Below are 16,561 nucleotides of genomic sequence, written 5' to 3'. Positions count from 1 at the left end.
GTCCATCCTTCAACAGAAAACAAAGGCCTCTGCAGAGAGCATGGCTAAATTTTCTTTTCCTCTCTGTGGTGAAATAGGGGTCCAGAACCTAACACAGGCCTTGGTTGTAAACGGGCAAGCCCCTCGCAGGCCCCAGAGCCCACACACAGAGCAGCCAGGGAAGCCGACTGGGGCTCCGAAGCTGCTGAGGAGGGCTAGAAAGCGAGGTAGGTACAAGCCGGGGCCAAAGCTCCCGCAGCCACCGCCGTTTGCTTGCTGCTCGGCCGGCTCAGCCGCAAAGGCCCCACGTGACTTTCCGTTCCTCCTTCTCCCGAGTGGCTCCGCCCCGCAGCGCAAAACTGGGACTTAGGCGCGAAATCGGGCTCGTGAAAAGGTCGCACGCATGCGCTGCGGCGGCGGCCCGACGGCATTCCCGGCCTGCCCCGCGCGCCGACGTCGCGCAGCCTCGTCCCCGCCGCCGCCATTGGAGTCGGCGTCCCCTCCGCTTGTCCGCTCCGGCCCTTCGCCCGTCCGCCGCTCCCGGCCCGCGCGCCTAGTGCCGCCGCTGCGCTCGGCCGCGCCCGCGGAGTTGGCGGCGAGGCCCGGGGCCGCGTGCGCGGGCCGACAGGCCCGGCCTCGCGGGAGGCCCAAGCCCTCGGCGCCCGCCCCGCGCCGCGCTGTTCATGAAGCATGTCGGCCACCAGCGTGGACCCCCAGGTAGCGGGGCGGGCGCGAGGCGGGACCTGGAGGCGGGCCTGGGTCTCGGGGCTGGGGTCGCGAGCCGCGGGGCCGGGACAGAGGGCTGGGGTCGCGGGGGCTAGGCGGGGATCTGGAGGCCAGGCAGGGTCTCGGGGCTGGGGGCCTGGAGGCCAGGCCGCGATAGGGGACGCGGGGCCAGGCCGAGGACCTGGATGCCAGGGTCGGGGATGCGGGGGTGGGGCCGAGGACCTGGATGCAGGGTCGCGGGTTGCGAGGGTGGGCTGAGTCCTGGAGGTCTAGCCGTGGTCAGGAATGCGTGGCCGGGACCGAGGGCCTGGAGGCCTGATCGGCGTCGGGGATGCGTGACTGGGGCTGAGGACCTGGACAGGCCAGGGTCTGGGATGCAGGACGGGAGCCGAGGATCTGGAGGGCAGGGTTGGGAATGAGGGGCCGGAGCCGAGGACCTAGGGGCCTGACTGGGTTTGCGAGGTCAGGGCCATAGGGTCCGACCTGGGGTCCCGGGTTCTGGGGTTCGGGGAGCGGGGCCGCGGGAGGCCGGGCCGGGTCATCCGCCTGGCCCCTGCTCCGGAGAGTTCGCTGGAGAGTAACTTTGTCTTTCCTTTTCCGGGCTGGGCTGTGTCTGTTCGCACCTCCCGGCCTGCGGCGATGCAGAGAACAAAAGGACAAGATAATAAAGGTGAGGAGAGTTCCAGGATGGCCATGCGGGCATTGGAGGAGGACAGGCTGCCCTGCCTGGGCAAGAGAAGGTCCACAAGCCACGTCTGGAACCGGAAACTTGCTTTCCTCCTGGCAGCTAATGGGAGATGAAACTTTCCGTTTCCTGGAGATTTGACTGGTCAAAGACAGGCTTTTCAAGGAGAAGTAAATAAATGGGTGCTCAGAATAGTGCAGCCCTTCCCTCTCACTGGAAGATTGTTGATTTGATGGGGGAAAGGGAAGGAGATAAGGCACTGTTCAAAGGGCAAGCACAGGGGCCAGGGGCTGAGTAACCAGTCCTCTGCCGCCCTTAGCTGGCTCTCCCAGAGAGGCAGCTAAGACCATCGCCTGTAGACCATCTGCTCCCTTGTTTTCCTAAGTCTACTCTCATCTCCTGTGTTCTTGCTTGGAATAAAGCCCCAGAGTGCACTCCTGTGAGAGCCTGTAGGCGACTCTTGATGCTTACTTGCAAGACTGCTTTAACCAGAGTGTTACTCCGGTGCAACCAAATAGGGTTCATCGTGTTTTAAGATTGGAAAAGGCCCAGTGCTTTATTCACCTTTCCTTTTCTGGCTGAGCATTGTAACAGTGGAAAGTAAGGGGAGAGCCAGATAATGGTGAGCTTCTGTTACAGCCCCTTCCCAGCTGAACATCCACAAGCTGGACATATGGAGGCTACATTCTCTGTTGGCGCCACTTAGATCTTCTTAGACTTTGTCAGTTTCAACAAAATCTGGTTGTGAACTCCTTGTATTTTGTTTGCACTTACATTTTGTCACATCTACCAAATTATATCATTATCAAAAATGTAGCCTAAATTGATGAAAGTCTGCATCACCATTTTATTTAGATGTGAAAACAGATTTATATTGATTGTGCTCATTTTAAATAAAATCAGTTTCTCATAGAAATTGATGAAAATAGGCGTTACTTTGATTTCCATGCTTAAAAGTAATCTTAAAACTTGATAATGGTTTGCAACTTCTTGTTCTAGTACAAAATGGTTCTTTGCATCAGAAGGATACAGTTCATGACAATGACTTTGAGCCCTACCTTTCTGGACAGTCCAATCCGGTGAGTTCATTTTGTTAGCATATACTTACTTTTAAATTAATTATAATTAGTTGTAACACATTTTTTGTCATATTTTTTACTTTATTATCCTAAATTAGAAACTATTAGAAGTGGTTAATATTAGTATTAATCTTGAAGATTTCCTTTGAAGTCTTTCTCTTATTCCACTTGGGGCACAAGTATGACACAGGTAGTTTCCCCTGGAGGAAGTAGCACTCTACTGGGCTTGGGTGCTGGTAGAATCCTTGTGTGAGGTGTAGTGCCTTTTGTGGAGTGCAGTCGTGCATAGTTTGCTAAAGTTTTTTGGCATGTTGTTTTTAGTTTTGTAGGATTGAATTGTGGCTTAGGAGAGTAGCTAAGCATTGGATGGTGGAGCTGGACTCCTGCCCTGGGCTTGAACCTTGGCTCTCAGGTGGCTTGCCTTCCCTGTGCTTTAATTACCTTTTGTTTGAAATAGCAAGTCACATTTGCCTTGTTTCCTTAGGTATTTCAGGATTTCTTGGCCATGGCACTGGAATTTTGGGCCAGACCATTCTGTGCATTGTAGGATGTTCCCCAGCCTCCCTGGCTTTTACCCATTAGGTTCCATGAGCACTCCCACTTGAGTAGTGACAGTTGCAAATGTCTCCTGGGGACAGAATTGTCCTGGTTAAAAACCACTGAACAAGTTGAAATTTAGGATTAGCCTTAATATCTGCCACTTTGAAAAGGTACAGTGCCTATTTCAGAATGAAACCAAGCTTTGCCTCTTCCCTGCGGTGGGGTGAAACTAGCCTGCCAGTGTTGTTCTTATCTGCCCTTTTCTAAAGTATCCTCGAGCTTTTTTCCATCTTCTTCTTTCCCAGTGCATTTAACAAGTCTGCAGTTTATGAGCCTGGGAAATTGTACAGAGGGAACCTTGACCCACCAAGTCTCTTGATGGCCCCTGACAGTCTGTCCCTCCTCTGGCAGGACAGGGTGTTGCAGAACTGACCTAGCATTTATGGACTTTTGGGCAAAAGTTATGACCTATTTACTTTCTACTATTCTTATAGTAATATTACGTACTAGATTTTGACCAAAACAAGGGGAGACAGGTTATTTCATTATACTTTAAAGTGTGTGTCTGTATATACGTGTGTGTATATATATGTATGTGCGTGTGTATATACACGTGTATGTATGTGTGTACACATACACATATATACATATGTGTTTTGCAATACTGGTTATAAAACCCAGAGCCTGTGTATGCTAGGCAAGTGCTCTACCATTGAGTTTTATCCTCAGCCTTATTTATTTCATTTTGAGGTAGGTTCTCACTAAGTTGCCAGGGCTGTCCTCAAACTTGGTGATCCTCCTGCCACAGCCTCCTGGGTTTCTGGAATTATAGGCGTGCATCAGCATGCTCAGCCTGAAATGTATTTTTACAAAATTAAAGCTCTTACATTGTTCAGAAGGATTTCTCTTAACTATGGAGTAGATTATTTTCCACTGTCAGTGGCTGTTTTGCCCTCTGAGCAGCCATGGATAAAGACTTTCGATTAGGTTGAGGTTACCAGTAGTGGACAGCTTTAAAATGGTTCCTGCATTCTATATGTTAAGATGTGTACTTTTTAGCAGGGTGATCAATCAGCACATACTTGAGAGTACATCTAAGCTCCTGGTGGATCGATAGCAGATTTTCTAGAAATACACAGCTTCTAATATAAGGCAGGAAGCACACAGCATGGGAGAGCTCTTCAGTCCTCATTGTTATTCAGAGGTAAAGTAGTTGAGGACCAGTCAGACCACAGTCCGCCCAGGTGGAGGATTGTGATGTAGAGCCAGGGCGCTCCCTGTGAGTGTCTGCAGGTATTCCGCAGGTGTCTATGCTTTTGTCTTTGTGTTGCTTGCTTCTTCATGTGGGACCACGACTTTTGTTTCCTTGCCTTGAATTCTCCTTATTTTATTGTTTTGGCCATGAGTCATTTGGGATTGTTACTGCTGCTAGACTTGCTGAATTCTTCTGATACAGGTGGCTGAGATAGAAAAGTTCTCTCTTGCTTTCTCACATGAGAGCTGTGCTGTGGTGACCATCTAGCCAGAAGAGAGGTCTTTTGTGGCTGAAGAAATGAGCTCAGAATCCTTGTTGGTATGCTCAGTGCTCACGGACTTGGGCGAACATTGTGTGTGTGGCAGCTTTGTCAAGGAGTTCCTGATGTGTGAGAGCTCATGGCTCTGGCGTAGCTTGCACAGGCCTGTTGGCAGAGCCATGACAACATTGAAGGTCATGGGTCTACCCTCACCCTTGCTTTGCATCCATCGTATGGTTTGTGTGATGCATTGTGCTGCTTCATTTTGTGAATCTGATGCTGGAGTGATTTGGGAAGTTCAAAGAGCATGTGTTTGGATAGGTCAGTGCGGCTCTATGAGCTGCAGTGGGGCTGTTGCCTTAGAGAGGCCTTCGCTGTGTTGCCCTATGGTTCCACCCTGGTCTATAACAGAAGATGTGTGTCCGTAACCTTTTTTGGAAATGAGGGGAGCAGAAGGGCTCAGTGAGGGGCTTCAGGCTGTCCTCTGTTGAAGCAGATGTGCTCAGGCTTTCTAGTTTGCTGTTTTGTTTGTTTTTGAAAGATAAGGACTAGGAGGACCCAGAGCAGGTCCCTTCAGAGTGTAAGACACTGCCTGAGTGATGTCCCGGTTCGGGAGACACTGTGTCCTCCAGGCCTGTACCAGCCTCTGAAGCATGTGTGCTTTGACCTCTGACTGGCACTGACAAATGAGCAAGGGCACCTGGGCACAGGGGAGGTGGCACCTGCACCTGCATTTAAAGTCCTTGGTTGTCAACACAATCATTTGCCTGGTCACACCTGACAGGAACAGAAAGTAAGGACATTGAGAGGTTTTGTTTCTTCATGGAACACTCATTTTATAAAAAAGTTTTATAAATTTTCCTGTTTGAGTCCCAGGACTGATAATTGGTGGTTTGTCTTTTCTGAACTTCTTTAGGAAGACTATGCTTTTAATCAAGTTGATATATGTAATGTTATTTTTTTTTACACTTCTGTTTTATTTATGTGATGCTGAGGATTGATCCCAGTGCTTCATATGTGATAGGCAAATGCTCTTAACTCTGAGCCTCAACCCTAGCCCTAATCAAGTCTTCTTTTAAAAGGGCTGAATGTTGTTGTGATCACTTGCTTGAAGGCTGGTGGGGTGATTTCATGAGTTCAGGAAGACCTGGAGTGTTTAATGTGGTGTCACTTAAGAGTCCCTGAGTATGCTGTTGCTCAGGTGTTGTCCTGTGTGGTTATGTTGAAGTTTGTACCTCTGTATTTGACCTTGGAGAAGCTTTTGGCATGGAGTTGTTATCTTGAGAGTCACACTCACCCCATCACCCAAGGTTTGGTTAGTTTTTTCATCTGGTGCTGGACCTTTCGTGGTGTCCGTGGCTTCTGTTCAGTGCATAAAGCTGGCAGAAATTTGGCTTTTGTCTTAATGCTAAGTCCAGGTGATTCCGGTGGGACCAGGATGACCTGAAGGGTCAGCAGACACATGCTTAATCACCCAGGTCTGCATCGGTTTCTGTGGCTGCAACTGAACAATATGGGCTTTCTTAGAAGGTCTAGTGGTGGTGCTTACTAGGTAGATAGGGATTTGCCATCTGACTGCTTCCTAGCAGTTCATCTGAAAAGAGGGGAAGTCTTCATGTGCTGCTTATTGGTGAGTTGCTGAAACAGATGCAGAAATTCTGTGTTGGAAACTGCTGTTTCTGCAGGTTGACCAACCATCTGAAGGGCTGAAATTAAGCCTCAGAAGCACCTGCCTTCAGGACAGACAGGAAGAATGACAGAGTAAAGTGCTCAGGGCTTGGGTTTTTTTCTGTAACATCTTCTCCATCCTCAAGACTCATCCGAGACTGCTGAAGCAGTGAGGCTACCCTGGCTGGCTCTGTTGGCTCTGGTCAGCAGTTCCAGGATCCTGTCACTGGGTCGGTTTTCAGCATTGCCCACACATAATTAATGTGATTTGATTAAGTACCTGCTTCATCTTGAGCAGACAGGTGCTCTGTTCATCTTGGGCTTAGGAGGGACCTTTCTGCTTCTCTTGAGTTCCTATGATGCTGAGTCACTTTATGTTTGTGAAATTAAAGTGTTTCAACTGTCTTAGAATTTCCTTCTCTGGAAAATGAATAGTGTAAACAAGTGTTTCAGCTCCAGGTTAAGTGGCCCTGGGCATTTTTACATTCTGTTTTGTCTTTTTGGGGGGCGGGGGTATTGGGAATTGAACTCTAGGGCACTCGGCCACTGAGCCACATCCCCAGCCCAGGGTCTCACTGAGTTGCTTAGTGTTTCAGCCTCCCAAGCCGCTGGGATTACAGGCGTGTGCCACCATGCCCGGCTTGTTTTGTCTTTTTAAATTAAACCTGAGGAAGCTGGAAAATTGCTCTTTGTTCTAGAGTAGGTTTATGGTTTCTCTGTTTACTCAGTGTTTCTAATGATCTAGGGATAATGGTCACTGCTTATTTAAAATTTGTTTCTCTGAGGTGTTTATCACTTCTTAGTTCCTCTGGAGGGAGGACCCTTAAGAGTGAAGAGCTAAGTTTTCCTGTCAGTGGCTCTGATTTGACTGAAGATGTGCTAGTCTGTGCAGTCCTGTCATACCCAGGGCTGTGGTTAGAAGTCTTGGATGCGGCAGCACCCACTGTATCCTGAGGAGGAACTGGAGGCCCACATGTGCTTGCTCAGAGGTGTTCGTGTGTGAGGAGCAAGCATTGAGTTTGCTTTCATAATATCAGCTTATTCAGCTGTGTCTCTGCTGAAGAAACTTGCATATTCCTAGCTTAGATTCCCCTGTGGTGCCACCAAGCTGGGGAGGGTCTGGGTCACAACCAGTCTTACCTGCAGCACTTGCCAACATGAATGCTGATCTGTGCCTGGCTGTGTACAGGACAGAGGGAGGCAGAGGACTCAAGATAGGCTCTGGGTGCTTTATCAATCACCCAGGCACAGCTCGAGGGCATATTTGAAGCCAGTGTCTGAGGTTGAGACCAGAATAGTCAGCCTGTGCTCCTCAGACAGTGACTGAGAACCACTCTTTTCCCAGGGGAGGTCTGCGGCATGGACTGCAGTGTTCAGCACGTAGAGGGCAAGAGCATCACCTTCAGATGTTTTTCTGTACTTGGCCTGTTTTAGATAGCTTTGCAGAATAACCAGCTGCTTTATTTTCAGAGATTGGAAAGAGGCATGGCAGAGGTAATAGAAAATGGGCTGTCAGTAGGCTTGAGATAAAAATTGAAATTGAACCCATAGCCTCAGGTCCCTGTGCTAGTGGGAAGGGTTGGAAGATGGCCTGCTGGCAGAGCTTATCTAGAGGTGGAGGGGAGGGCATGGTTCAGGGTTGTGACAGCCACCAGTGGGCCTTATAGCACTGTTAGGGAGCTCTAGGAAACTACAGCCTCTTATCTAGAAATTGGAAATCTTTTTCTTTTGTTGTATTAATTAAATGTTTAAGAAAGAGCTGTTGAACTTGACATGGTGGTGCACACCTGTAATCCTAACAACTTGGGAGGCTAAAGCAGGATTACAAGTTTGAGGCCAGTCTGGGCAACTGAGATCCTGTTTCAAGTTAAAAAATGGAAAGGCTGGGGATGTGGCTCAGTGGTCGCCCCTGGGTTCGATCCCCAGCACCTCTTAAAAAAGGAGCAGAAGAAAGGGCTCTCTTCTGAAGAGTTTCACAGTCTTTAGGAGAGCTGCAGCTTTGTTTTTGCTTATTCCCTACCCCACAGCTGACAGCTCAGGAGAGAGGAGAGGCGAGGCCCTCCTTGCTTGCCTCATTGCCTCACTCCTGCCTTTTCTGTGTGTTTGTGGTTCTTGAACTCATGCCTTTCCTTCTCCTGGGGTGTGATGGTTTTTGCAGGGGAATAGTGGCTAGGACCTTTGTGTTCAAATCCTAAAGGAGCAGGAATTCTAGGATTTGGGGGCTCAGTGGTGAGGTGCTTGAACCATGTTACCAAGGTGAGTTGGACAGTGCTGGCAGGGAGCAGCCAAGGGCTCTCTGCTGTATAGTGGGCAGGATGGGTTATTGGAGGGGCTTTTCCTGCGTGTGTGTTTGTGGTACCTCAAGTGGACTTTCAGGAGTGTCCTTTTGCGTGTATGTCACCTCAAATCATTACACACTTCTCATCTCAGTTGAATATCCTGGGTGTGCCTGGCCTCACTGCGTGGTCTGTGTCCTGTGGGTCAGTTCCACGGCCCCTGGGGCTTCTCCTTCCTCTGCCTTTCTGCTTATGGAGGTGATCGTAGCTGCTCAGGGTGGAGAGGAGCACTGGCTTCCCTTTGGAAGAACTGCCCCGTTTGTCCTGTGTCCATGCAGGCATCCCTCGTGAAGCAGGTCCCCATTTAGGCTTTCCACCTGCCTGGCCTGGCTGTATAGGCTGTTCTGAGGACTGACTGGGTGGGGGTATAGGAGGGGAGGTTGCAGTACAGCGGCCAGAACCATTGAAATCCTCTCAAGGGAGGATAAGCTTGAGTTTTTTTGTCTTACACAACATCGATAGTGTCTCATTTGTAGAATCTCAAAGATCTTCATTATAGGGAAACAATTGTTATTTCATTGTAAGAGATGATTCTGAAATGCTGATAACAAGTGGTGCTTTCTGGCCTCGCACTGGGCACCTCCCCTTCAGCACCTCTACACAGGTGCTTTACTCCACAGGGAAGTGTCTTTCGGTACTGCTCTGAAGCAGCCCTTGAGGGTGGTGAGGAGTGCTGAGGTCAACTGTGGGAAGTAGGTATGAAGGTCTAGAGGAGGGACACCTGGGACGTGTTAACTGCTCAGTGAACTGGAGCCTCCATAAATATCCCAGTGCCCTGTCAAAGTTGCTGTCTGTTGATATTGCCAGCATCATCACGCAGGATGGGTTAATTCCCCACTCTGGGTTCCTCTAAATAGGTCAGACTTGATGGTAGAAGGAGGAGAGAGCTGTCCATCTAGCTCTAGTGGGCTCAGCTCAGTAATTGAACTTGAGCTTAGATCACTGTGAGTGAGGCTTGGTGTTTGAGATGGTGACCTGGGTGATATTTGTTACTAATTTCTCTGGATCCTGACTTTGTTCTCAAGTTGATGGACTTTATTGCTCCATTAAGAATGAGTCACTTGTGCAGTATCAGGCTGGATTATGTGCAGCCTGTGTGAGAAGTGGTCAGCAGATTCAGTCCTCATGTAGTAGCAGTCTAACTAGTCACCCTGTTTGTTTTCACAGAGTAACAGTTACCCCTCGATGAGCGATCCCTACCTGTCCAGCTACTATCCACCATCCATCGGATTTCCTTACTCCCTCAATGAGGCGCCGTGGTCCACCGCAGGGGACCCTCCAATTCCATACCTCACCACTTATGGGCAGCTCAGTAACGGAGACCATCATTTCATGCACGATGCTGTTTTTGGGCAGCCGGGAGGCCTGGGGAACAGCATGTATCAGCATAGGTTTAGCTTCTTCCCTGAAAACCCTGCATTCTCAGCGTGGGGGGCAAGTGGTTCTCAGGGGCAGCAGACCCAGAGCTCTGCATATGGAAGCAGCTATACCTACCCTCCAAGCTCCCTGGGTGGCACGGTTGTTGATGGGCAGACAGGTTTTCACAGTGATACCCTTAATAAGGCACCTGGGATGAACAGCCTGGAGCAGGGCATGGTTGGCCTAAAGATCGGGGATGTTACCACCTCTGCGGTCAAGACGGTGGGCTCTGTTGTCAGCAGTGTGGCACTGACAGGTGTCCTTTCTGGCAATGGTGGGACAAATGTAAATATGCCAGTCTCAAAACCAACCTCTTGGGCTGCTATTGCTAGTAAGCCTGCAAAACCACAGCCTAAAATGAAAACAAAGAGTGGGCCTGTAGTCGGGGGTGCCCTGCCTCCTCCACCTATAAAGCATAACATGGACATCGGCACCTGGGATAACAAGGGGCCTGTGCCGAAGGCCCCAGCCCCCCAGCAGGCACCAGTCCCCCAGTCTGCCCCACAGCCCCTGCAGGTGGCCCAGCCTCTCCCAGCTCAGCCTCCCCCATTGGCCCCTCCACAGTATCAGAGTCCTCAGCAGCCACCCCAAACCCGCTGGGTCGCCCCTCGAAACAGAAATGCTGCCTTTGGGCAGAGTGGAGGGGCTAACAGTGATAGTAACTCTCCTGGAAATTCCCAGTCTAATTCTGCCCCTGGTGTAGACTCCCACCCCGTCCTTGAGAAACTGAAAGCCGCCCACAGCTACAACCCTAAAGAATTTGATTGGAACCTTAAAAGCGGGCGGGTGTTCATCATAAAGAGCTATTCTGAGGACGACATCCATCGCTCCATCAAGTACTCCATCTGGTGCAGCACGGAACATGGCAACAAGCGCCTGGACAGCGCCTTCCGTGCTGTGAGCAGCCAGGGGCCTGTCTACCTGCTCTTCAGTGTCAACGGGAGTGGGCATTTCTGCGGGGTGGCGGAGATGAAGTCTCCTGTGGACTATGGCACCAGTGCTGGGGTCTGGTCTCAGGACAAGTGGAAGGGCAAGTTTGACGTGAAGTGGATTTTTGTCAAGGACGTGCCCAATAACCAGCTCCGGCACATCAGACTAGAGAACAACGACAACAAACCGGTCACAAACTCCCGAGACACACAGGAGGTGCCCCTAGAAAAAGCCAAACAAGTGCTGAGAATTATTGCTTCCTACAAGCACACCACCTCCATCTTTGATGACTTTTCTCACTATGAGAAGCGGCAGGAGGAGGAGGAGGTGGTGCGCAAGGTGAGTGGTGTCTCAGGCACCTGCTGCACCCCTTGGTGTCTCATTTCTATGCATGTGAAAGGTGGCTTGAGCAGCAGCCAGGCAGGAAGCAGATGGGTCCTGTGACAGACTGCCTGGTTGGCCTTGGGCAGGCCAGGCATCCAGAGGAGGCCGGCAGCATCGACGAACTTTCCCTACAGTGGCTACTGGGAGAATCCAGTGATTATGGTTGAGTGGATGTCACCAGATAACTTTCGATGGCTTCAGTTTTTAAGAAACATGGTAGCAGGGAACATTTTGTACACATAAGGTAACAAGGAACCTGAGGGAAGTTACTCTCTTTGTCCTGTTTTCTTTCTGAATGGTGATCTCAGTGGAGAACACTTGGAAGGCAGTGTTCACATGGTACTGGAGAAGCCAGCAAGGCTGCTGTAGGCACTGGCTGGCACTTTGGTTTCCCACCTGCCTGAGGGCTCTTCCCCTCAACAGTTGAAAGGTCTGGTCCAGTCTGATCATTTGTTTTTCTTTTAGAAACTCAGTATCCTGCAGTTTTAAGAGCGTTGGCCCACTCCATCGAAATAGTTAAGAGGGTAGTGGTGAGGGGCAAGCTTGGAGTCACAGTGTTAAATAGACGTGTTCAGATCCAGGTATCTGAGGTGCTCCTGATTGCCTGCTAGGCCCACAGTGAAGCTCCTGGCATATGAACCTTATAGCTCCCTGGAGTTAGTGTGGCTTCTCTTGGGGAGGGCCCAGGTGCCCATACTCCCAGATGCTGGCCCCAGAAGAAAGGACCTGATATGATTTGCAGAGCTCTCTTCATGAGAGTGCTCGTCCTGAGGCTGTCTCTCTTTGGTGGAGTTTCAGTTGGTCAGCTGGCTTTCTCATCATTTCTGTCCTGTGTTGGAGGAGGAGTTGCTCAAACGAATGCAAATGTCTGAGTGTCTGGAGCAGAGCAGCGTGCAGAGGGTCCTGGCAGTGCCATTGTGCTGGCACCATTAGGTTACCCTCACAGTAAAGAGTGGAATGCCTGAAGAGGGGGTCATTTGTTTCCAGTTAATTCTGTATTTTAGCTTTTGGGGTATCAATTACAGCCAAGCCATCACCTGACAGTGGGTCAGAGTCTGAAGAAAGTATTGTTTGAGCAGTTTTGAGGTTCTGTGGGCATCATAAAATGCACCTGCACAGATGAAGGTGGCTGCAGCATCACAGGTCAGGTTAGTCCTGTGGCACCGCTGTCATCCTGCAGAACATTGCTGATACAATGCACAGTTGTGCTGAACTGCTGAATTTGCAGGGTTAGAACAGATCTGGCTTTAAATTGGCAGCTGGCTGTTTTGTGTATATCTGTGTATGTGTGTGCGCGCGCTTGGTTTTTCTTAAATACTGAATACTTGGGTTTTCCTAAAGTGCATTGGGTCCCAAAGTTTGGTGATGAGCTTAAGGTTAAAATTCCACCCCTGAACTGGTTGGTGTTTTTAAAATGCTAGTGTCTTAAAACTTTCATTATAACAACTTGTGACACTGCATTTTTGTGTCAGGCCTCAGGTTGAGCCTTTTGAACGACCGGCAAGGCCTGTGGGCATCTGCCTGTGGTTAGGGTCTGTTTTGGTCCCCCATCCCTTGGGTGCTCCATTGGCCAGTCCAACTGAGTTGCTTTATGAGCACCATAGGAAGGAACTAGTGCCTCTCCCACAGACCATGTTAGCTAGAACAAAAAGCTGTATACTCATGTGATTCCCCTTTAACATTAGTTTATTATTGAAAGTGATGCGTGAGAACTCTGATTTGGTACTGGTTCTGGTGGAATTTCAGTACCTTCCAAGCTCACTGTGTAGAGAAATGTAATGCTCTGTGGTAGACCTCCACTGATGGATGCTCAGCTTTGCTTGCCAGGTGCTCTGGCCTGCCTTCAGGAGTGAGAACCCTAGGTGTTCTGGGGTTGAGTCTGAGTCAGGAGCCCTTCCTCCCTCTGGAGTAGTGTCTTCTGCTGGCCAGGTGATCTCAAGGTGTCTGAGAACTTACCCACCTTTTGTTTATCATGACAAACCTCACTGATTTCCAGTTGTTGTAACTTAAAAGGTACCTAATGTTTAGAAAGTACAATACAGTTAACATTTTTACAAAGCTCCCCTGTCCAACTTGGAAGTTTACTGACTTAGGAAAGCACTCAATTTCATGGCAGCTGTATGAGACCAAGTCCTTAAATCTACAAACAGTCCTCCTTTAGGGTGCTTAAAACAGTGAAGACTATGTGCTCCACAAGCATGTGTTGCACTGTTGCAGATACTTTTGCAGGCCCCCCTCCCTGTCATCTGCACATACACCAGATCCTCTCAGTAGGGAGGGTTAAAGGAGGGAGCTTAAGAATAAGTATGCATACATGCATGTTAGTACGCTCCTCTAAGGCTGAGCTGTGCTTCCTCTGTCAGCTCTTTGAGAGGTTTGAGTAATGCTGCTTTTTTTAAGAGCAGATGGTGTACTGCAAAGTCTGCTTCCTGGATGTTTTGCTGGTAGCATTAAGACTTGCTTAAAGAGAGCCTAAAGGAATGCAGAAGACTGAGTATTTCTTTTCTTTTTTTAAAAAAATATTTATTTTTTAGGTGTAGATGGACATAACACAATGCCTTTATTTTATTTTTATGTGGTGCTGAGGATCGAACCTGGGTCCCACCCGTGCTAGGCAAGCACTCTACCGCTGAGCCACAATCCCAGCCCCCAAGTCTTTCCTTTCTCCAGTTGTGCACTTGAGGGTAGGGAGGAGATGTTAATTCTCAGAGTGGCTGTCCACCCTTCTCCTTCACCCAGGTTCACTTGAGTCTCAGAACAGGAGCCACACAGAATATAGGAGGGGAACCTGAAGTCGTGCTTTAGTCAGTCTGCAGCAGATGAGGGGAATGCCGTTTTCATGTCAAGAGCTGAGTTTAGATTCTGCGTGTTAGGAAAGACTGAGATGGCTCCTAGACCCACTGATTAGAAGCCATGCAGACACAATTGGGAAAGAGTTGGATGTAGGTCTCAAACCCATGTCAGGCATGCTTTGGAAGATTGCTGTTTTTATGGAAATAGAGGTAAGCCTGGCTGGAAGAGCCTTGCCCCACATTGGTCAGTGTTCTGTGTGGTATTACAGGGCACTTGAGCTGTTGGAAAGGGCCAGAACTGATGGACTCCTGCTTATCCTCCTGTTCTGTTCTTCATTAGCCAAGTGACGTGGAGCTCACTTTTTAGCCAGTTGGATAAACTTTATGTCTTCTGAGTCTCTGGAAGATTTAAATGAGAGAAAATACAGAAGCACGTCTCCTGGGTAACTGGCACACTCAAGTCTCCTTTGCATGTTCCTTCCTCGAGTTTCACTTGTTTTGTATTTCCATGTAGCATGGCATTGATGTGAGGGAGAGCTGACAAAGGTGTGGACCCATGGGACTCTTCAGAGAGTCCTCATGAGGGGCAGGATGGAGCTCAGTGCCTCCCTCTGTAGAGGTGCCTGCTTTGGTCTCTGTGCCTGGTCCCTCTGTAGCTCAGGGCACAGGTGCTGATTGTGGCCAGGCTGCTGAGCAGGAAGCACAGGTCCAGGTCTGTGACTGACCCAGGGCAGCCTTGGCCTCACCTAAGTGGGGCTTCGCCTGCCCATCACAGTTGCTTAGTGTGTTAAATTCCTCTCCTCTTTCTTTTTACAGGAACGGCAGAATCGAAACAAACAATAAGGACAAGCCAGTTTCTTATGTGGTTAGCAGTTCCTTTGAAAGCAGAGTTTAAAACTGTATGCTTGGTGCTGTCTTCGGCGTCAGCTCCAGTGTGTCGTCCTGTGTGGGTTGAGTTGTGGCATCTTTACCTTCTTTGTAGTTCATTTTTGCCAGATGGGTCTGCATTCATTTGTATTTTTTCTATGTATTATAATATTGTAGAACTCACTAATAAAGAAGTATTTTTTGTCAGCTTATCAGTCAGACTGACCTAATGCAAAATATAAATATCCTTAAAGACAATAAAAAACCTAATACATCCCAAAGATTTTTTTTTTTAATTTTGGAAGAAATTATGTTCTTATTATTTTATCCAGTCATTTATTGTTTCCATAGGAGACTTTATTTCTCTCCTCTCTACTGTTTTATAGCAAATGTAAGAACACATGGGTGGTTTTGTTGGATAGAGTATGCTGTTAAAATCTTCACAGCACGAAATCAAAGATTAGAGATCACCCTCTTGCGATTGATTTGCCATTTTTGCTATCTGTGTTATCTTTCTAAAATGTTGATCTGTCCACTTGGATTTTCTGCTGGACAGAGAGATAAGTCTTGATTTTTCTAACGTGGAGACCACGTTTGTGTGCTGGGAAGAGCCATCCTTCCTGATGCCTTGCCCACGCAGAACTGGCCACTTCCCCCCACTGCCGCTGGCTAATCCGCTGCCAAGGATTAGGAAGGCGTTTTAGGTCTGGGATCAGTGTTCAGTTGTTCTTAGTTGTTGGCAGGTCATTTTTAATTTCCCCCTTTTTTTTCACTTGAGAACTCCGATGTCATCTTAAGTTTTTGTACCAATAATACTGAGCTTTAAAAGTAGGATTTGGTGGTACAGACAGTGTGATGGGTGATGCCGCCGACTGTAAATTCACTGTGTCTATTTTTTTTTTCTGTCGAATGGGTGAAAAAAAGCAAAAAAACAAAAAAATACCCCAAACAAAAAAATTTCCCTGAAACACCCCCCACACAAAAAAACCCTTTTAGAAAACGAATTTGCTGTCATGTTTTGTGGAGTGAGGGCCTGTTGGAGTTCGCCGCCTGGAGTTGGAGTCCAGCATGGAAGTGGTGCTCACGCCCGCCACCCTCGCACACCGAATCTGCACGCGCCCGCTGTAGAGGATCCTTCCTGTCTTAGAGAGCAGATACCTTCTGAAGCTATTTACTCCAAAAGACCCTCTGAGTTAAAGTGTAAGCTGTATTATTTAGACTTGTATCTAGAACGTGTCACTTGCTCTGAGTTGTTACTGCCTGTACGGAGTCATGGACGGCGTTGGATCGCTGTCCTCTAGGAGAATACAAGCCTTAATAAACACCTGTTTAGCAAGTCTGTGTGCTGGTCCTTCACCCCTGCCTCTGGGGTGGCAGCTGTGGAGCTAGCAGAGGCCTGCTTTCCATGCAGCGTGTTTCCCAAGGCCTACGACTCCTTCGGGCCTGGTGCTGGGAACTGAGGGTCTCCTGAGAAGAAACTGTGCTGAAACTTCACTTGTCCCTGTTTTTTGTTGAAAGGCGAGAGGAGCTTGTAAAGCTCTAGCTAAGTGGAACTTCAGTGCCCCCAGCACCCTGTAAGAATTTGCAGATGCACAGCACTGTGTGAGAAGTCACAAGTTCCTGGCTCCGGTTCCCTGTCTGC

At 48.8% G+C, this 16,561-nt stretch overlaps 1 protein-coding gene across 1 annotated transcript; it reads left to right on the top strand.

The window, feature by feature from the left end:
• Positions 1 to 561: 561 nt before the first annotated feature.
• Ythdf1 (YTH N6-methyladenosine RNA binding protein F1) lies at positions 562 to 16,255 on the top strand. The gene is made up of 5 exons (XM_027954215.2): positions 562 to 696; positions 1,351 to 1,375; positions 2,390 to 2,469; positions 9,695 to 11,215; positions 14,869 to 16,255. The coding sequence occupies exons 1-5, from the start codon at positions 670 to 672 to the stop codon at positions 14,893 to 14,895; spliced, it is 1,680 nt and encodes a 559-aa protein (XP_027810016.1). The 5' UTR covers positions 562 to 669; the 3' UTR covers positions 14,896 to 16,255.
• The last annotated feature ends 306 nt before the right edge of the window (positions 16,256 to 16,561 follow it).

The sequence above is a fragment of the Marmota flaviventris genome, chromosome 2, assembly GCF_047511675.1.
Source record: "Marmota flaviventris isolate mMarFla1 chromosome 2, mMarFla1.hap1, whole genome shotgun sequence".
Taxonomy (NCBI): domain Eukaryota; kingdom Metazoa; phylum Chordata; class Mammalia; order Rodentia; family Sciuridae; genus Marmota; species Marmota flaviventris.
This window is presented reverse-complemented; position numbering and strand designations above follow the sequence as displayed.